At 49.0% G+C, this 21,546-nt stretch overlaps 1 protein-coding gene across 4 annotated transcripts in view; it reads left to right on the forward strand.

The window, feature by feature from the left end:
* The window catches only part of NAV2 (neuron navigator 2), a 392,023-nt gene that overhangs the window by 266,239 nt on the left and 104,238 nt on the right, over window positions 1-21,546 (forward strand). For all 4 annotated transcript variants that reach the window (XM_035012444.1, XM_035012441.1, XM_035012442.1 and 1 more), the window contains one exon: window positions 1,059-1,181. In XM_035012444.1, coding sequence (XP_034868335.1) covers window positions 1,059-1,181 — 123 coding nt within the window. The remainder of the gene's footprint in view (window positions 1-1,058; window positions 1,182-21,546) is intronic.

Here is a 21,546-nt window from a genome sequence, read left to right on the forward strand (position 1 = left end):
TGTGAGAATTCAAGGGAACCGAGTTTGGTTTCTTGCTCTGCCCATCTTTTGTCTTGCCTTCCTGTCCTCCTCTGAAGATGGGGGTGATGGCACAAGCAGTCTCCCTTATGGGATTTTGGAAGGAGGCAGGGTAGATGAGGTAAAGCTGCTTTGTACCTGAACTACCCCCTGCTGGTGGCAAAGCTCTCAGGAACTGGTCTGGGTAACGGATGGCTATCTATACAGAAGAAGCTCCAGGGGTACCCCCTCCCCTGATAACACCGACTCCATTGGAAGATAGCTTTGTGGACTCACCAAGAAATCTGGCAGAGTAAATTAGCGTGAGTGTTGTTTGGAGAGTTTTGTGACAACCCTCTTAAAGCATCGATATCAAAGGTGAAATTCACCATTGGAGATACTTCAAGATAATGACACCCCTAATAATGTCTTCCGTGTATAGGGTCTTACACAAATTGCAGAGCACCTTCATATGCCTTATCTGGCTAATTCTCATGTCTGCCTTGAGGATGCAGGAAGGCTGTGATATTCCCATAGTTCAGATGAAAGACCCAGGACCCAGAGAAGCAACTTGCCCGTGATGACAAAGGTGGCTCATCTGTCCTCTGTCTTTCCTTTCCATCCTCTTTTAAAAGCTTGCGTACTTTCTCCATTGCACTGTTCTGTCATATTTTTTTCCCTATGCTTTGCTAATGATTGTCAGTTCTACTCCCATTACTTAGGTAAAACACCTGCTTGTATAATTGCCAAATTAAAAAGAATGTCATGAATACATCTGACAGTTAGTGTTATTCACTAGTTCCCTTCTGCTTCATAGATTCCTGTGAGTTTGGGTTAATTAAGCCGAGTTCTATTTTTGCTAGCAAGTGGGTGATCCTTTGGGTTGAATTAACAGCGGAGTTATCCCTGGGCTGTGATTAGTGACAGAGCCTCGGGAAAGCCTCAGTTCCTTCCCCCTTAGAGCACAAGATGGCCATGCAGGGCTCCTAGATGTGAACAACAAGACTGTACATGAATTGCTCTTGACCGTATTTTTGCATCATCCTCTGCTCCTGTTGAAGGTACATGACCGATGGTGGACTTGGCCTCTACACTCGTCGCCTGAACCGGCTCCCCGATGGGATGGCTGTGGTGCGGGAGACCCTGCAAAGAAATACCTCCCTGGGCCTTGGCGATGCTGACAGGTAAGTTTGCTCTGCTTGAGACTGACCAGGTGCAGAACTCATTTCAGAGTGGCCTGAGAAGTGAGGGTATGATACTGAGAACGATGGGCACTGCCGTGACCCACGCAGGGGGTGAGAGGCCTTGACGCCACACCTGGGGTCAGGAGCTGGCTCAGCAGGTAGGAGAGCGCTGCCAAAGGGTTCTTGAGTCCTGCTTCTGGTTAGGGTGGCGCTTCTGACAGCAAGAATAGAGGGAATTCAGGCTTGCGTAATTTGGGATGTTGTTTTGACTGTTGCTACCTGTATCTTTGTCGATTCCCCGGGCCCCAGGGATCTGCTTTACTTCCTCTGTTAGCCAGCTTTCTAGGTACTGGACTTGGGAACACAGTCCCTGGTGATGCACAGAAGGCCTGGGTGCCCAAGGGAGTGCTCCTGGCCTTGGCTGAGCAGGCTTCACTGTGGGTCTCCTGTGGCCTGGCACTGGGAAGCAAGGCTTAAGGATGTAGTTTATACAGCACATGCTGAGGACCTGACATGACAGCACTTGACTGGTCTTCATTACAGCCACATATTTGCAGCGCAAAGCCAGCTTCTTGCTGTTCTCTTAGCTGGATATAGTTTTTACAAAGAGCTAAGTGATGTCTGTGGTTCTCTGGCTTAAGAGAACTAGGGCACGCTGACTAGGGCACGCTGAAGTTACCCCCAGGAATGGAATTTGCTCAAGAGGAATCTTCATCTTTTCTCCGGGAAGACTGAGAAGACTGTGCTGGTGTGGAGAACACCGAATTAGTTGTCAGAAACCTGGAAGCTGGCCCAGGCTCTGCCACGAACTTGAATTTGCCCTTCTCAGAGTCTCCCAGGGCCCAGGGTGGTGATTTATGCCAGAGGTGACAAAGGCTCTTCACCACAGTGTCAGCTCAAGTCAGCTTTCTTCCTGTAATTAATTTGTTTAAAAGTATTGGTTTGAGAATTCCATAGAAAGGTGAACCACTTAAGAACTGCTCTTTCTTTTTTTTAAGACTGCTCTTTTTAAATTTTTTTTTAAGATTTTTTTGTTTTTTATTTGACAGAGAGAGAGAGCACAAGCAGGGGGAGCGGCAGGCAGAGGGAGAGGGAGAAGCAGGCTCCCCGCAGAGCAGGGAGCCCGATGCGGGGCTCGATCCCAGGACCCGAGGATCATGACCTGAGCCGAAGGCAGACGCTTAATCGTCTGAGCCACCCAGGCGCCCCTCTTTTTTAATTTTTTATTTATTTTTATTTATTTATTTTTTTTAGAGAGGGAGGGTGGGGAGGGGCAGAGGGAGAGGGAGAATCTCAAGCAGGCTGCACGCCCAGGATGGAGCCCAACATGGGGCTCGATCTCACAACCCTGAGATCATGACCTGAGAGAAAGACACTTAAGCCCTGAGACACCCAGGCGCCCCGGAGAACTGCTCTTTCTAAGGCTGGAACGCTCTATAACTAAACTCTTCAGAGGAAATATTATCAGGGAGAAAGTCTGTTGTTGTAACACCCCACTGGAGATTTCACAATTTGCCTAGTTATTTTGCTTATTTGTATTCTCCTGTAAACATGTAGCTGGTTAGTTAATCTATTAGCATGAAATTCAGGCTTTACAAGGTACATTTTCCCTTATAGCAAAAGAAGAATCTGTGCTAGGCAGTTTAATTTAATGCTTCATTGCAGGGTTAATGGAATTATTATAGATCACAGCTGAGCTTGTTCCTGCTTTTGGAGGTGGAGGACTGGGGGTGGGGGCTGGAAAGATGGATAGTGTTTGTTATGTTGTCCAGCTCAGCCTCTTTGATGGGACCAATTGGACAGCAATGTCTTCTGGTTCTCCCAAGACTGGAATGCTCAGATGTGATCATTTAAGACTGAAAGGATAACTGACCAGCTTTTAAAGATAGAATTCAGGTGGCTTTTTTTTTTTTAAGTTAGGATCTAATAATGCTTATAAATCTCCTATTTCATACAAGTTTTGATCTGTAGGCAGTGAGATATTTTCCATTGTTCTAGAATATGTTAAACTTCATTCATCTCTAAAGTTACTGTAAACAGACCATAGAAATGCTTCATCTTTGGCTAAGTTGAAATTGTAGTAGATTTGTTGCTGTAAAGTTCTTCATGCAAATCTCTTCCAAAAACTGTTATATTCTAGATGAGTATTTCCCAAAGTGGGAGGCAAACAGTAGTGGTATAGGAAATAATTTTATGTATTTTTTTTAAGATTTTATTTATTTATTTGACAGAGAGAGAGAGATAGCGAGAGAGGGAACACAAGCAGGGGGAGTGGCAGAGGGAGAAGCAGGCTTCCTGCTGAGCAGGGAGCCCGATGCGGGGCTCGATCCCAGGACCCTGGGACCATGACCTGAGCCGAAGGCAGACGCTTAACGACTGAGCCTCCCAAGCACCCCAGGGAGAAGCAGACATCCTGCTGAGCAGGAAGCCCAATGCGGGACTCGATCCCAGGACCCTGGGATCATGACCTGAGCTGAAGGCAGATGCTTAACCACTGGGCCACCCAGGCGCCCGGAAATAATTTTAGATAGTAGACAGGGAAATATTTCTTTTACATTTTAATTATATTAAAAAATGTATAACTAGTACATCAAACCCAAGATTTTACAAATATTGTTTCGGGTAAAGAATAGTGTTGGCGTGAGACAATTTAATGTGAAATATCAAAGGAGAATATCACAGATGGTGTGCAGGTATTTTTTTTTTTTAAGGTAGTATGCAAATGGCTGCAGACAAGGTAATCCTATTCTTGTCCCTATAATGAGAAATATGTTCTTTAAATTATTTAAATTAGACAAGTGAAAAAAATACCGACAAAAAAATGCAGCACCTTTCCAGAATTCTTCCCTTTTAAGCTGAAAAAAGAAGGTCCCAGAGCTGAGATATTTCCCGGAAGTTCTTTATAAAAAGACAGCCCAGTCCTTAGGGTTCACGCATAGGCCGCAGACTGCATGCGTGCTACGAAGGAAATAGGAAAAGTACTGAGGGATGAGGCCTGGTTAGACGTCAGCCAAGAGAAGAGGAGCGTAAGAGAGCAGATCACCTCACCATACCCACAGGAAAATCATTAATCTCAGCGGTGCAGCTCAGGAGCTAGAGCTCTTCCAGGGGAAGGCCCTGAAGGACGCTGACCTAGCACACAAACCGTGGCTGTTAGCAACAGGATGTGGCTGGGATATCTTCAGGGCTATTAAAAGGAATTGATAGGAATAGGTACCTTTGGAGCCTGGGAGATAGGGACCATGTCAGTCTGAGAGTCCTGTATGTCACCAGCCAGCATCTGAGAAATAAGAAAGGATGATAGTCAATCCACAATGCCAAGTCTGCCCTTGATCTGCTGTCACTCTTCAGGATTGCCACCCCTGGGCTCCAGTTTTTACCTGATAGTCATCAGTGGCCCCTTCCAGTGAACTAGAGCCAGCCAGCTGAGGGGACAGGATCAAAAGGGACAAACGGAGGTGGCTTGTTCCAAGTCACTGGCCCCAGATAACAGGCAAATACAGAGAGGTTCGGCATGGAGTGCCCCAGGGAGCCAGGAGGCCGGCCTCACAGACCGTCAGATGGTTTGCTAAACTCCTGCCAGTTCCTGCATGCTGTCCCCTCAGGACCCATCAAAAGTTCTTGAACTCCTGAGAGCTGAGTGCTTTCAAAGTGTAAAGCTCAGGTCTGGGAAAGCTTCCATTCCCAAGGAGCTCTCTCTGTCCCTCCACAGCACTGCCCTGCTGTTTGCAGCCCTCGCTGACGTCACCGACGTGCAGTTCCAGGCTGCTTCTAAATGGCATCCCCCGGTCATGCAAGTGTCACTGAGGGCGCAAGGACAGAATTCAGGCCCGTCGTGCACAGTTAGGTCGGGAGGAGGGCTTTGGAATGACTTGGTTACTTTCTTCTACACCATTAGAATATTTATTGACCTCCAGTGGCCCTTATTAACTGAAGTGGTAATAAAAATAGTGCAGCGAGAATGCAGTGCAGTAAAACGTCAGCCTGAGACTTGAACCAAATGACAGGGGCCCTCTGATGTCATGCCAAGAAGCCAAGCAGGAAAGTGTTTCTGTTCCTTCTTCTTACAGGGTTTTCATTGCCCTCCAAGCTCTGAATGTTTTAGGTATTGAGATTGCACTTTGAAAATGAGGATTCAGAGTCACTGTACAAGCTTTACCGTCTGTGGTTGGGGCCCAGACCCTGGTGCTCAGAGCTGTCCCAGTTTCAGCTTGAATTGAGAGTCCCACGGTGTGAGGATGTAACTATGCAACCTGGTATTTCACCAGCCTGCCAAGCCCAATCCTCCTCCTCACCGGGAGTGCCACAAGATGTCCAAGAGCCCAGGGCACTGCTGGGCTTTGTGATTTGTATGCAACAAGGCGGCCTCCTGGCACCAAGCAGTGTATTCACCAATTCAGGCCTGACCTGCAGAGAGGAGTTGAATCCAGGCCAGAGGTCCCCAGCCAGCAGATGAAATTCGTGAGAGCCCTTACCAAGTAGTAGGTCCCCAACCCAGGTGTTTCTTCGACCGAGCCCCTGCTGGGGTGTGCAGATGAGAGGAAGCACCAATGGGAACCAATCCCTTGCCCTCCCTTCCAAGCCCCTGGTAGAGAGGGTAGACAGGGTAATGGCCCCACAGGGTCCACAGCCTAATCCCCCAGAACCTGTGGATATGTTACACCACATGGCCGGAAGGAACTGCAGTTGCTTATCAGCCGATTTTTGGATAGAGAGATTAGCCTGGACTATCCTGGTGGGCCAGTGTGATAACCAGGTCCTTAAAAGTAGAAGAGGTGGGTGGGAGATGAGGCAGAGCGATGGGCTGTAAGGACCCCACTTGCCCTGCTGGCCTTGAAGACGGAGGGTGGGGCCGCAGCCAAAGCATGCCCATGGCCGTGGCCTCTCCAAAGGAGAAAAGGCAAAGGGAATGGACACTCCCCTTGAGCCACCCAAGTGAGTACGGCCCTGCCACCACACGTGCTTTCAGTCCATGAGACTCAGTTTGGATTTCTGCCTCACAGATCTGATAGTGCATTTGTGTTGTTTTTTGCTGCCGTGTTTATAATAATTTGTTACAGCAGCGATAGACAACTAATACAGACCAGAAAATAAAAACAGTAATAGTCACCATTTCCCAATGGATTGCTATATGCCAGGAACTGTGCCAAACACCTTACAGATATGATGTTGTTTCCTCCTAACCCTGAGCCTTTGAGAGGAGGTATCATCCTGGTTTCATAGACATAGCAGTGGTGTCCGGAGAGGGTCAGGTCAGTAAATATGCGGCAGGCTACATACACACCTGGCAGGTGTCCAAACTGGAATTGAAACCCAGGCCTGCCAGACCCTCCTGATGCTCTAACCACCTCATGTAACTGCCTCTTTAGGGAACCCTCAGTGCAGAGATTCTTCCATTCCCTGGCTCCGGGCCCTTATCCTGGTGTCCTCTCTTTAAATGAGCCCCTAGTCACTAAAAATGCAAGCACACGGGGCACCCGGATGGCTCAGTGGATTGAGCGTCTGACTCTTTTTTTTTTTTTTTTTTTTTTTTAAGATTTTATTTATTTATTTGACAGAGAGAGAGCCTGAGAGCACAAGCAGGGAGAGTGGCAGGCAGAGGGAAAGGGAGAAGCAGGCTCCCCGCTGAGCAGGGAGCCCAATGCGGGACTCAATCCCAGGACCCTGGGATCATGATCCGAGCTGAAGGCAAATGCTTAACTGATTGAGCCACCCAGGCGCCCCCTTGAGCATCTGACTCTTGATTTCGGCTCAGGTCATGATCTCAGGGTCCTGAGATAGAGTCCCAAGTCAGGCTCCGAGCTCAGCAGGGAGTCTGCTTCTCCTTCTCCCTCTGCTCCTCCCCCGACTCGTGCTCGCTCTCTTTCTCTCGCGCTCTTTCTCTCTCTCTCTCTTTCTCAAATAAATAGTCTTTAAAAAAAAAAAAAAAAAGAGGGAAAGGGGGATATTTTATGACTCCTCTCCCCTCAACCCAGGCTTTTGGCCCCTGGACACAGCAGATGGGCTTGCCCTCACCCCTTTTCCCATCACTGGTCTCAGACCTCAAGGAAAAGGCCCTTTCTTATACAAAAACTGAGCCAGTTTGCTCCATGGCCTCCTTGCGGGTTTGGACCAGCGGTGCTCATTTTTTAATTCTGATCTCTTCTAAACTTGTGTTGTTGGCTAGGGGGAGGAATCTACAATTTCAAGATCCCAGGTGAGGACCGATGCTTCCCTTTAGTGATCCAAGAAATCCAGGGGCCCCCAGAATCTGCAGGGATTCTGCAGTCATTTGTAAAATTCCCTTTCCTGGTCCTGGCTAACCACTCTGTGGTCCCTGAGGCATTGCTGGAGTTTCTCTACCCAGAGTTTAGGGATCAACAAGCCTCCATGGCTGGACCATAATTTAAGGAGCTCCCCCAATCCTCCCTCCCTCTCTACTCGCTGTCTCTCCTCTGTGTCTGCCCTGCATTGTGAGTTCTTCACGAGTAAGGCAAGGGGGACTTTTTCCTTCTTTTACCACTAATTTCACTTCATGCCATCTCTAGGTGTCAGTATTTGAACCACATTTCCCCTACAATCATGTGCTGGGAGTGAGAGAGTATAGATCGGCACTGCCCAATATAAGAGCCACTAATGAAGTGTGGCCATTGAAATGTGAAATTAACAAAAATTAAAAGTTGGGTTTCTTCGTCACACTAGCCACACATTTCAAGGGCTTTCAAGTTGCATGTGGTTTGTGGCCACCCTACCCAACAGTGTAGACAGAACATTTCCATCATTGTAGGAAGTGCTTTTGGACAGGACTTTATAGAAATCACCTAGTTACATTTCAAAAGGCAGCTGTGGAGTGAAAGGAAGAGGCAGGGTTGGCAGTCATGAGACCCTGGTTCCTGTCCTCACTCTCACGCAAGTCCCTGAACTCTCTGAGTTTTGAGGTTTTTGTTTATAACATAAGGGCAGTACTCACACCTGTCTCCCAGGACCATTGTGATGAATACTCGAGGTGAAGGTGGTGAAAGTGTTTTGTAAGGTACCAAGCAAAGATAAAAGAGTCTGAGTATTCCTCTGTCCTGGAAGCCATACGGAGCAATCTGGGTTCTGTCTCTCCACGATTCTCTCTCTCTCTTTTTTTTAAGATTTTATTTTTTAGGGGCGCCTGGGTGGCTCAGTCAGTTAAGCGTCTGCCTTCAGCTTGGGTCATGATGCCACGGTCCTGGGATCGAGCCCCGTTTTGGGCTCCCTGCTTGGCGGGGTGCCTGCTTCTCCCTCTCCCTCTGCCGCTCCCCCTGCTTATGCTCTCTCCCTCTCTCTCTTTCTCAAATGAATAAATAAAATTTTAAAAGAAAAAGATTGTATTTATTTATTTAGAGTGTGAGTGGGGGGAGGGGCAGAGGGAGAGGCAGAGGGAGAATCCCAAGCAGACTTCGGCTTGATCCCACAACGCTGAGATCATGACCTGAGCTGAAATCAAGAGTTGGACACTTAACTGAGCCACCCAAGTGCCCCTCTTTTCTTTATATTAATTAATTAACTAGTAATTAAGCCCTCTTCTTTCCATAACAGTGTAGAGTAACCACATATACTAGAAGAACAATTGTAAAAGCAGTGAAGCATTAGGACCGTGGAGGGTGGGGAGGTAAGTGAGAATATGACACGTCAGAGAGGAAGAGAGCCAAGAATACAGATAAACTTACCATACGGTCCTCTGCGGTTGCACATTTTAGTGGTAGTTCAGCACTGAGCTTCCTACCAGCCTAAGTGAAATGAACTTTGTCTTGCTTTCCCCCCTCCCTTCTGCCTTTATCTTTTTTTGCTTGGGTTGACCAGCTGGCTGATCTCTCCCTCGCCTCCATCTCTTTCTCTGTCTCCTGTCTTCCCTCCTTCACTGTCCTTGCCTTCCCCCTTTTGACTGCCTGTTATACCTACGAATGCCCCTGCTCATTTTCTTAGTTCTGCATTATACTCGTCTTTTTGGGACAAGAAGATGCCTCCAGCACAACACCCAACATCCATGATCCTCACTGCTTTTCCCTTCTGTCCCTCTCCCCCTTCTCTCCTGCTTGTGGACAGCAAAGGGAGACACAGTAGGAGAGAGTGAGAGTTCCATTCATCTGAAAGCTCATAAAAGGAGCCTTAGAGGCAAATCTCTATTTCCGTGGTAACAGGGTAGTAATTACTGCATTGGCTTTTCCCAAAGGCCTCTTTGCTGCTGGTACCACTGGCTTCTTTTTTAAGTAAGAGCTGCTGCTTGTGGAATGGGTGGGCAGGGGGCCACCTGTGCTGAACAGGAGGGTGGTGCTGACAGGAAGCAAACCATCTGCACTTTAAGCCACAAAGGAATTCTCCCAGAGGGGTTGTGCAGAGAAGAGAGTGAATAGTCTGTGGAGTATCATTTCACATGCATGCAGTGTTTTCACTTAAAAAAAAAAAAAGGCAGGATAGTGACCCCATGAGAATCTTGCTCCCCAGTGTTGCCCAACTTTGTAACTTTGGAATATGATTTGTAACTGTGTTCCAGGTTACACTACAGTAGAAGCACAGCTAGCTGACTCTGTGTGTGTGTGTGTGTGTGTGTGTGTGTGGGAGTGGGGAGCACGGCCATTCTCCCAAAGTATATTTCCCAAAACTGGTGCCTTTCCAGTAGCTGTTTACAGGTAATTTGTAGACTTAATGGTTGTTCCAAGTATGAGAAGACATTTAGCAATATGAAAGCAAGAATGGGAGGTCAAAGAGAAAAGCCTAAATGGGGCACCTTTTCCTGGGCTTAACTGCCTTAGCAACCCAAAGCTTAGGCCTCCAACCCCAAGTCAGAATCTGACTGCATCTGTCCCCTGTAACAGAAAATGGCATCATGTGTTTTAATCCAGGTACCTGGGCAAGTCTTTGCATTAGTCAGCGTAGGATCATTTATGCTGTGTAACAAACAACTCCAAAACACCCTCCTCACTGTCTGGCCATTGCAGCTCAGTAGGAGTCTATGTTGTACATCATCGTCACTCTAGGACCCAGGGTGCCAGAGCACTAGCCATTTAAAGCACTGGCAAACCATAGCAAAGAGAAGGAGAATGTGGTGAGCCACACACTGTCTCTTAAAGCTTCTGTCCAGAAATGGCCCATGTAACTTCCACTGATTTGTTGTTGGCCGAAAGATGTCACATGGCTACGCTTAAATTCAAAGGTGACTAGAAGTAGAATTCTACCATGTGCTTATGAGAACAGAAAATATATGGTGAACTGTACTAGTGACTATCACTGTTTTATTACATGCGAGTGATAGCCCTAGCTTAATACCATCTCCTCCCCATTATTTAACCAATTCTGTATCATGCAGTTCGTCATATTTATACCTATGCATTGCCAGGCACTGTGGCACCCAGTAAGACTGATGGCCTTCAATAGCTCCTCTGGGTTGGGAAGAACGAGCAGATGAGGAATATGATAACTGAGTTGCTTAAGGCATTGTAACCAATGCTATCGGTCATTTGTGTTTCCAGTTTTAGTATATGTGTGGCCGAAGCGAGTACTCAGGTGCATTTCAACAAAGTATTTGGACTGTGTTTTGCTATGTGACAGCTGATGGAAAATGCTGATGATTATTTGATACTTACTGAGCACCTACTATGCACCAGGCCCTGGGGATCCAAAGATGAGTAGGACATAGTCCCTGCTCCCTGTTCTCAAGAAGCTTGCAATCACATGGAAGGGTGAGAGGCCAAATAAGCCATCATAACTCACTGTGCAGGGTGCCATAGAGACTCTCACCATGTGATATGGGAGCAAGAAGGACCAGGAGTATCCCTGGGGGCTAAATGTCTTCCTAAACTTATCATAATAGAATGTGGGAGGTTTCTTTTCCTGCCGGTGATGATTTGGAAGATCCTTCATAAACATTACCCAAGTGTCAAAAGAGGCCCTCTCATCTTATCATCTGTTTGAGATTTTCTTTTTGTTTCCTTTAATGTCCTTTATCATTTTTGAAGAGCAACCTAGCCTTGACTTCTGTTACTGAAATGCAACAGCTGATTTAAATAAGCCCCGTGGATAAGGCAGCCCTCACATTGGCCAGTGAAGTGTGTCTGGTTACAGTGTCACCTTTACACTGGTCACGCTGGACGGCTGTGCCAGCCCAGGGTTTTTATTCAAGGTTACCTTGCATGTGAATATTTTCCCCAGACCCACCTCTCCCAAGCCAGTCCACGTTGAATAGAGCTTACAGAGCAAAACTGGGGGGAAGGAGAACTTCAGAGTCACCATTTGCAGCCCTCTCCCTTCACCAGAGGGAACTGAAGCCAGGGAGATTGTTAGTGGCCCACTGACCACTCTGTCCTCCAGGCTTCAGGGAACAGGGTCATCTCAGTGTGAGTTTGGAAAGGATGAACTTGAGAAAGCAACTCTAATGAAAGTACATTATCTCTTTGGTGATGATGATGACTAGAGCCCATGTAGGAAGGGAAGGAGTGCACTAGGAACCAGGAGACCTTGTCCTAGATCTGGCTTGGCCACCGCTGAACATCTTGGGCAAGATGCTTCTCCTACCTACGCCCAGTTCTTTGCGTGCGCTCAGACCGGCTGATTCTAATGTCCCCAAGCTCTCTTATGAGTCATTGTTCGTGTTTGTCACTTGAAGGGCAGCGTTCACAAAATGACTCGTGAGTGTAGCTCATCCACACAGGCAGGGATCCCAGGAACTTTTCATCTCTGATGCTCATGATGACAGGTGTCATTGTACGATGGTGCATCGATTGCAGAGTGTGGCTCTTGCCCAAGGCCTCTGGTGTGTGCAGATCCAGTGGACTGAGAGGGCCCCCATTTCTGCTAGCAGACCTCTTCCGGAGGAGTGAAAGCCTCAAGGCATCTGTCTTCACTGCACTTCAAAGCTAGGCCTGTTCTAAGCTGCTATGCACTTAGAGGAGGGGGAGAGGGAGGGTAGCTGTTGCTGAGGTGGGTCCAGAGGAACGTCCAAAGTTGAAGGACTAGAATGAAATCTTCCAGAGGGAGGATACGGGGTGGACAGGGCTGTGGATGAGAGTCGTGGGCCGTGGACCTTTCTGATGGTCTGGAGGAATTCTGCTGTCCTACATTGCAACGGATTTTGCTCTAACTTGGAGTATCACCAAAATTATATTAGGAGTCGAAGCTTATGGGATTGTAGTCTTATTTTCATTGAGATAAAATCCCAAGTGACTGATAAATAGTGAATTATATTTGTTTGGGTGGGTGTTTTGACTTAGGATTTAATTAGACTTGGATGTACATTGTTCCCTAAATCTGCACAAAGAGTGGGAGCTGCCTTCCAGAGAGGGGGCAGTCAGCCTTGGGAACAGGCAGTGTCGGGGACTTGGAGGGACTTCCCTATGCTGTGATTTCTCATTCAGTTGGCAGGCTTCGCAAGGTACACCAGCGTCCTGGAGAGCTGAACAGCACTTGGAGTGGGTTCATACAAGAAGACTATGGGTTTGACATATAAGGGAACAGGCTCCAAAAGGTGACATTCCTTTGCCGTAGGCACGGTGCCATACGGGGCAAAGTTAGAATTTGAATGCGGGTCTCTCTGAGCACAAAACCTTTGCTTTCAGTCCTTGTGTCTGCCTCCTCCTCTGTTCAAAGGCTCGCTTTCCAGCCCTTCAGAAGGTGAACGTCACTTGGAGCTACATGAGTAATTGCGGGGCATCTTCTCAGTGCCTAGCACCAGTCTAGGTTCTTGCAAAGGTGACAGCCTCTGGACAGCTGACCTTGAAGACCGTCTTTTTCCCAGGTCTCATTTCCCCCGCTCTGGAGGCTCAGTGAGAGGGGTGCCCAGAGTGCAGCTCAACATCAGGCCAGGCCAGTCCCTCCTAAAGAAAGGAGGATTTTAGGACCTCCTGAAGCTGCGGGCGTATTATTTTCCCCTGGAGAGCATTTCACTACTTCAGTGTCAGAACCTCCAGCAGAGTCTTCCGAGTTGCCATTGTCGCATTGATCACACCTGGACTCAAGGTCTGCCTTCAGCCGCCCTCCCCGGGGAGCGGCCTCCGCCGCAGACCCCCGGGGCTTTGCTATGTCTCACTATTACCCAGAGAGGAGGCGGGCTTTGTCTGCTCCGCCGCAGCCCTCTTGTTTCCCCTCGTCCACTGTGCACTCTGATTTATCTCCCTCATTAATCTGTGGTGCTCAGCACTGTAAAATTGCCTGAAATGAGATCTGAAGGGAGACTCTGACACTTTGAGGGATGTTGCAAGGTTGTGTGGCAGAGATGAAAGGGGGCTGAGGGAAATGAGGTGGTTGCATGGCTCGGTGGGCTCAGACCCCCGCCTCTCCTTAGCTTCCCCTGAGATTTGGGGACAGGGACTCATAGCCCTACCAGTGGCGACATGAGGCTTGAAAAAACCGTCTTCTCTGGCCGCTGCTTTGGGCTGTCTTGATGTGCATTGTGGGTAAGCCATGAGCATGCGGCCGAGGAAGATGTGCGGCAGAACCACAGGGCGCTTGGGTTTGGAAGGGGTCTGGCTTGTCGCCTCATACTGGGTGCTCAGGTGTACTAGAGGGGAGCACAGGAGCCCCTTTGGGTGTCCTCCAGTTAGCCAGAGCTGGCTTGGCTGGCTGAGTACTGTGGGGCAGATGAGGGTGGACTCCAGGCACCCTCTGCCTTGTACCGTAGGCATTCCTGTGGGGAGAAGGGATCCATTTCTCCATGGCCAGCGTGGAAGCAATTCACAAGAGCTCTGGGCATCCCTGGGATGGAGGTTCCTTGGGAGGCTGCAGTCTGTGCTCTGAGTCTCATTAGCAGCCACAGCTCCCCTTCTTGAGCACCTGTTGTGTTCCAGGTATTCTCTCAGATGGTTTCTGTATTTGCTTTAATGTCCCAAGGACCCAACAGGACAGGAGTTAGCCCCATTTCACAGATGAGGAGTCTGGGTCAGTGAGTCTAAGCAACTTGCCCAGGGGTACACAGGCAGTCTTGAATTCCAACCCAGGTCTGTCAGACTTCAAAGCCAATATTCTCTCTAGGACATCATGATGCCTATCTCTAAAAGGGGGCTGAGTGTGGGGGTGTGCCAATGACAGTTAGTCCAAGAATCCAGCTCTCTCCCGGAATAATCAGGAATAACCACCAGGGGGTACCTGGTGACCCAGTTGGTTAAGCATCTGACTCGTGATTTCACCTCAGGTCATGATCTCAGGGTTGTGAGATTGAGCCCCGAGTTGGCTCTGCGTGGGCATGAAGAGTGCTTAAGATTCTCTCTCTCCCTCTCCCTCTGCCCTTCTCCATCTCTCTCTCTCTCTTTCCCCACCTCAACAAAAAAAAAAAAATAACCTCCAGACTTCCTACCCAAGTAACTTTCATTCATGCTTTAAGACCGGCTCCAGCCTTCCCTGAGAAGCCTCCCTTCCCTATTCCCTCTTCCCTAACCCCAACAGGGTCCTCTGGGGATCTCTCATTTATCCAGGGTCTCCCCCTCACCTTTGGTAGCACGTAACATGCCTTTGGTATGTGGTCTCCTTTGGGGCGCCTGGCAGGCTCAGTCAGTAGAGCATGCAACTCTTGATCTTAGGGTCATGAGTTTGAGCCCCATGTCGGACATAGAGCCTACTTAAGAAATATATGGTACATGGAGTGTGGTTTCCTCTGCTAAATTAAGAGAGAGGAACCAGAAGAATATCTTACTCTTCTTGGCATTCCCAGGCTTTGCAGAGCCTGACATATACTGTAGCAGATGGTTGCTATATATTTAATTAACATTATCCTAAGGATGATTAATAAGTCTGGCTGAAAACTTAGGTTCCCTCTCCTTTTCCATCCCGTCCATTGGCAAGTCTTGGGCATAGTCCCTCCAAGTGATCTCTCAAATCTCTCTGCTTCCTTCTCTCTCTCTCTCTCTCTTTCCCTCCCCCATTCCCCCACATCTGCCATCCCATGGGTCCAGGCTGCCCTTATCTCTCATTGAGCTCCCACTGTGGCCTCCTGACTGGGCTCATTGTCTCCTCTGTGGCCTTTTGTGTGGTACATTCTCTAGCCACTGTGATCTTCTTTAACACATATGTCAGATCCCCTCTGCCCCCCACCTAAAACTTTACCTCAGTGGACTCCCACTGCACGTAGAATAAAACCCAGACTCTTTACTATGGCCTCCAAGGTAGGACATGTTCTAGTGCCTGCCCATCTCTCTGGCCCCACCTGCTCCCACTTTCTTCTCCTTGACTCATGCCTCCATCCAGGGCCTTGAATTTGCCAAACCCTTTGCATATGCTGTTTCCTCTCCTTGGCTGTGCCCCCCACCCCTCTCCCTTTGCCTTCACAAGGCTGACTCACCCTGTCTTTCAGGGGTCAACTCACACATCACCCTCCTCTCAGAGATGCTGTCCCCAACCACTCTATCTAACAAGGTCTCAGCTGTTAGTGTCTTTTAGAGCATTGAGTCTGTTTCACATCCCGTAGTTTTATTTATTTTTTATTTTTTAAAAGATTTTATTTATTTATTTGAGAGAGAGAATGAGAGAGAGCACATGAGAGGGGGGAGGGTCAGAGGGAGCAGCAGACTCCCCGCCGAGCAGGGAGCCCGATGCGGACTCGATCCAGGGACTCCAGGATCATGACCTGAGCCGAAGGCAGTCGCTTAACCAACTGAGCCACCCAGGCGCCCCACATCCCGTAGTTTTATTTGTGTATTATGACTCCCCATTCGACCATAAGCATCAGTAAAGCAAACTAAGTCACTTCTGTTTGCAGGGGACTCTCTTTCCTAGCACAGTGCCTGGCTCAGAGGGCTGCTCATTATGTGCACCGTGAATGGGCGAATGACTATCCAGCTCTGTGGTGCAGGGTTAATGTGCAAAATATGTAAACCCATGTGATACAGGCGCCGCCCAACAGGAGAAGACACTGCCCAGCCAGACCAGGGCACTTGCCAGTCAGGCACTGGCAGCAGTAAACAACTCATGGATGGCACAGAATTCACCTGGGTGCTCTGGCTTATACTCAGTCCTCATCCAGTCCTCAAAAGAAGTTAGCCATGGCCCCAGCCTGCCTTCAAAAACTGGGTTTGTTGGTGTCCAGGAGCTTCTCCTGTGGGAGACTGAATGGTTTGACCCAGTCTCCTACCTTTTTTGGAAAAATGATTTCAAACTTTGACCCCCCCCTGACACGTTCAGACTCCAGCTTTTCTACTTCTCAGCTATGTGACTTCTCAGCTGCATGAGAGGTTGGTTAACTTAGCCATCCTGAGCCCCTGTGTCCTCATCTGAAAATTAAAAAATAATGAGCCCACTTCATGGAGCTGCTGAAGTGTGAATGAGGGTGATGCGGGGACAGTGTCAGCCCAGTACACGCCCTTGATGGATGGCAGCAAGTTTTATGTAGCACAGAATTAGAATGCATAGATGAGGAAAGCGAGGCACAGAAAGGTGCAGGTGCCTAAACTTAGGAGCCAGGATGGAAGTATGGGTCCTGCTAGCCCCAGGTCCAGCACTGCGGCCACGTGTACCTCTATCCCTCAGCATACCCTTCTCTTTGTGATTCTCCTCACCCAGCTCTGGTCCCCCTACTTCTCCTGTACTTGGGATACTCTGTCAGGAGAAAAAGCAGAAGATGCCATTTAAGGCCTGAGACCCCAATGGGTAAGTGGCAGGAGCTGAAGTAGTACACGCTCCGCATCCTGGCAGGAGGTCCCACTCTTTGGAACCAGCAGACTAACCACCGTGTAACAACATCAGAGGTGCAAACCTGTGAAAATCCCCAGCAAAGGTCTTGAAACAAAACTTGAAAGGGTTTATGACCCTGTGGATTTGAACATCTCTTGGAGCCAAGCTATAATTCCCACTCGCTTCTGGAAGTAAAGATCAGAGCCATAATTTGAGGAGGGCCTTGGATCAGGTTCTGATTTTGTTTCAAGACACATGCTGTGGGATGATGAAGCTGTTGTGGGAGGGTCTGGGGTACTGAGCGGGCAGGGGGGATGGCGGGGGGAGGGGAGAGGGGAGTCAAGCGGGGTGTCTAGCCAAGGCAATTAAATGTCCTTGCTTCTCACTTTAAACAGAGGCCCGAGGTAGCCTCCCAGAGGGCTGTGCTCTTAATGATCTGGAATAAAGGGCTAGAGAGCAAAGCCAGCAAGCTGGTGGGGCTAATGCGGGCCCTGGCCTTGAATGTCCCTGCAGGAAGTCTGTAGGGGACACAGGCAGCACTTGTCATGCTAATGACTCAGCCACTCTGGTGCCACTGAGGTCAGCTCCCAGATTTCAGATTTGAGCTCCACCAGCGCCGGAGCCAGAGCGCTGGGACTCTTTCTCTGTCCCTCATCCCCCCACTTCCTGGCATATTCTCTGGTGCTGTGGTTCCTGGCGCTGTCCCTCTGCTGTGCTGTCACTCTCCTCTTCCTCGGCACATAGTCCCCCACGTAGACACAGCGATCTGACCGTGTGCATCACTTGCCTTCTTAAAATCTTTTGGGGCCCCACATCGCAGACAGGACAGAGTGCCAGCCTCCAGAGGTCCCCCCAGCCTTGACCCTTGCTGCCACACCGGCCTCACTGCCCACATCATCATCATCCACACGCCAAACTTTTAGCTGTCTCCAGCATACGCCACGGTGTTCTGAGGCTCTCTGCCCATGGAATGTCCTTGCCCTGCTTTGCCAGGCTAACACATATGCTTCTGTCAGCATTCAGTTCTGATGTCACCCAGCTGGGCATCTCAGACTTTGTAAGTTTCCTTCCTTGGTGCTCCCAAAGGACCCCATACAATCCTTCAACTTCTAGCAAAATCTTGACTTTCTTTTTTTCTATTTTCTCTATGCTAAATTTGAAAGCAGGGGTTATCTTATTTATCACTGGGTTTTTGGACCTAATAATATGGTGTCCGGCACATAGTAGTCCTCAGTCAACACTTGTTGAACTGAACCCCAGTTTGGGCCAGATGAGTCATGTCTCCCCAGCTTTTTCATTACGAGCACCCTTGTTTTTCTCACTCTCGGCGCTGGTTTCACCCTTAGCAGAGTGGATGGCACAGAGTAGGTCTTCAGTGAGGATCAGAAGCAAGTCTGGCTGAGATGACTTGGGTGTGGCTGTCCCTCTGTCTGACGCGGCACTTGCCGGAAACTTACTGTGTATGGGGTGCTCTGTCAGTGCCGTGGGGACACAGGGATCTGGGGTGGAGCCTTCCTTAAAAATACCAAAGCTCTCCCCCTTATCTCAAAGACCGGGTCATGGGCAACTGAGGGAAGGGGTAGTGCAGACAGCGGAAGGTCCGTGCCTTCTGGTTCGGAGGCCAGAATGAGCATGCTAGGGCAGAGGGCAGACTGAGAAGGCTTCCTGGAGGAGGCAACTTTGAGGTGCATCTTGGGAAACACCTGGGATTTGTGAGTGGTGAGGAGGAGAAAGAGCCGTCCAGGCGTGGCAGGGAGGGAAACGACGAGAGAAAGAGGAGAGCCTAGAGGTTTCATCTCTGGGCAAGGAAGTCCCATCTCTGAAAGCTGACTGTGTTTTCCAGGCTGGTAGGTGCTTCCGTCTGACAGTAAAGGCTCACCTCTGGTAGCCATGGCCCACCAGGCCCTTCAGAAGTACCTCTCCCGGCTCCGGGCTGCGTCAGAGGTTATTCCCGTGTCCTTCAAGAGAAGCCTCCTGAAAACAGACACTGAGGCACTGAGGCACTGAGGCAAATAGCTGACTTATTCGCAGATGCTCTGCAGCTCATGGTGTTAGAGCTGGGCACCTCCTAATGATTAAACACTACACAAACACCGAAGGACCGGAGTGTCCCACCATAAATGGGTTGTAAACCAGGGTGGGAGCAGCTGTCCTATGAGCTGGGAGGAAGTGAGGCTGGAGAAATGCTTTCTGCCCTAAGCAACAAACCCTCTAGCAAGTACCCAAGCAGGAGGGAGGTCAGGGAGAAGAGAGTTGGGGTTCTGAGGTCATGGAGAGTGGAAAAGAACAAGTGCCTTCCTCCCCTCCCCTGTGCCAGGTGCTCGAAATATGCAGTGCCTTAGTATACATCACAACCTGCTGGATTCGATCTCAGAGTTGGGAAGATAGAACTAGGAATTGATGGGCCTGGATTCAAACAAGATCTGTATTGCTGTTCCATTTCATCTGCATACCCATCTATGAGGGGAAAACTATCACCACCATCCTCAAGTTAGATGATGTAACTGACCCAGAGAGACTAGGTCATTTGTCTGGAGTCACATGGCAAGCAGGACTAGGACCCAATTGTCTGACCCTCTAACATAAGCTGCTCCATTATCTCCAATGATTATACTTTGTCCCCTAGCCATTCCCAGGGGTCAAGTGACTCAAAGTACAAGATGTGGGACATTGTCTCTCCTATTCTATCTATACCCACTTCTGCCATCTTTAAGTTAACTGCACTTAAGTCCAACTGGTAAAAGAATCACACCCGCTTCTGCTTGTTGCCTCTAAGGAGGCCACCAGGCCCTACTGGTAGGAGAGGTGTGGGGTTCATGCCCACCTACCTGCCCATATTCTTTTCCTGGGGCTCCTGGGTGGCTCAGTTGGTTGAGCATCTGACTCTTGGTTTCAGCTCAGGTCGTGATCTCAGGGTCCTGGGATTGAGCCCCGTGGTGGACTCTGCGCTCAGCAAGGAGTCTGCTTCTCCTCTCCCTCTCCCTTTGCGCCTCCCCCTGCTTGCGTACTCTCTCTCTCTCAAATAAATGATCCAGGGCTATGGATGTGAAGCAGACTCTCACTAGCCTCTGAAAGCCAGGGATGAGAACAAAGCCCTCACTTGTCACCAGCCATCTTGAATTATTGGGATCCAAGGCTCCCATTCTTCATGAGGAAAGCAGCCATTCTGTTAGCTTCTGGTTTTGTCATATTGTTAATAATAATATCTGGAGGCCACTGGAGGGCATGGAGGAGCTTGTGCGGCATTAAGGAAAATTTGAAAAGAAAACACCTAGAATTCTGTCTAGTCTGAGTGAGTTGGCAGCCATGCTTGTTGGCGAACCCCAGGAATCCTTGAAAGTTGGTTCTGAAACACCAGGGCTCTTTGAACTCCAATGGTGGACACACGTGTAGGCCATCCAGAAGCTCACCTAGAATTCCCAGTGGCTGTTGTTCTTGCACTGACCCTACAGCCCCTCCATGGCACCTGGAAAGGCTGAATTTGTACCTTCTGTGTTGTGTGTCAAAGGGGGAGCCTACTGGGCTGCAAGGTCCTGAAGATAGAACCTTGAGTTTCAGAATCCACGTTTCTCATGCAATCCACACCTTCTTTGTGTTTCAGTTTCTCCTTCTGTGAAATGGGCACAGAAGTCTTAGCCTTTCCCCTCCCGTGGAGCTTGCTGCACCCCTTGGAGCCGGGCAGCATTGCAAATGCAGGGCTCTGGCCAGAGCACCCCTGCTGCCACTGAGGAAATGGTGGAACATACTGGAACATGAAGCCTTGGGCTCAAATGCTGGGCCATTTTGATGTTCTAATCAGGTTACAGTTAATTCTTTCAGACCCTCCTTCCCTGAGAGGCGAGGCCTTGTTATTCTCCCAAATTCCCTCTCCCTGCCTGTGCCTTCCAGTCCTTCCCTGTGAGGTGGTGCTGAAGGAAGATAGCTTCTGGATCCACTGGGTTGCTTTTCAAATTCCAAGCATTAGCCACGGTCCTGCCCGGCACTGGCCATGGCTCTTGTTCCAGAAGCCACCAGATGGGCTCTGGGGAGTCAGAATTTCTCATCTGCCTTTCTTTTTCTTTTCATGCTTCTTTTGATGCAAGATCTTGAACCTGAGGCAATATAGCGCAGTGGTGAAGAACAGAGACTCTGGAATAGACTTTTCCCCAAATAATTTGGCTGGAATAACCAAATCTCAGCTCAGCCGCTTACTAACCAAATGACTTATAGAGAATGAATTTAGATAACAGAGGCCCTTCTCCGTGGGGTAGGTGTGGGGCCTATGTGTGATAAGGCCAATAAATGGTAGCTATTATTCCGAAGGAAGATTCAGCTCCGGGGCAGGGCAGGAACAGGAGCGTCTCCTGATTTAGTCTCACTAGATGCTAAGCTCTCTGACAACAGAGACCCTGTCCGTCTGTCCGAACACTTTAAAAGCCAGGACATGGGAAGTAAGCATCACGTACTAGAAACTCAGTAAATGTTTGTGAATGATTTCAGTCCCAAGTGGTTCTGCTTACTTTTGAATCATTCTTTAACAACAGAACAGGGGAAATGGTTCCCATGTGGAACAAGAGAAGTTTTCCATAAGGAGAGGAACACAGGCAAAGGGAACTGACGTTTTTGACCACTTCTCCTGTGCCTGGGAGTGGGTGAAATGCTCCCAGGATTTTACCTCATTTCACCCTGCAGGGCTTCTTCCGGCGAAGTCAGCGCGACCTTTACTTTTCAGTTGGGAAACTACCGTGTGGCTCAGAGAGGTGAGCGTGCTTGAGGCCAGACAGCC

The sequence above is a fragment of the Mirounga leonina genome, unplaced genomic scaffold, assembly GCF_011800145.1.
Source record: "Mirounga leonina isolate KUSES-001 unplaced genomic scaffold, KU_Mleo_1.0 Mir_166, whole genome shotgun sequence".
Taxonomy (NCBI): Eukaryota; Metazoa; Chordata; class Mammalia; order Carnivora; family Phocidae; genus Mirounga; species Mirounga leonina.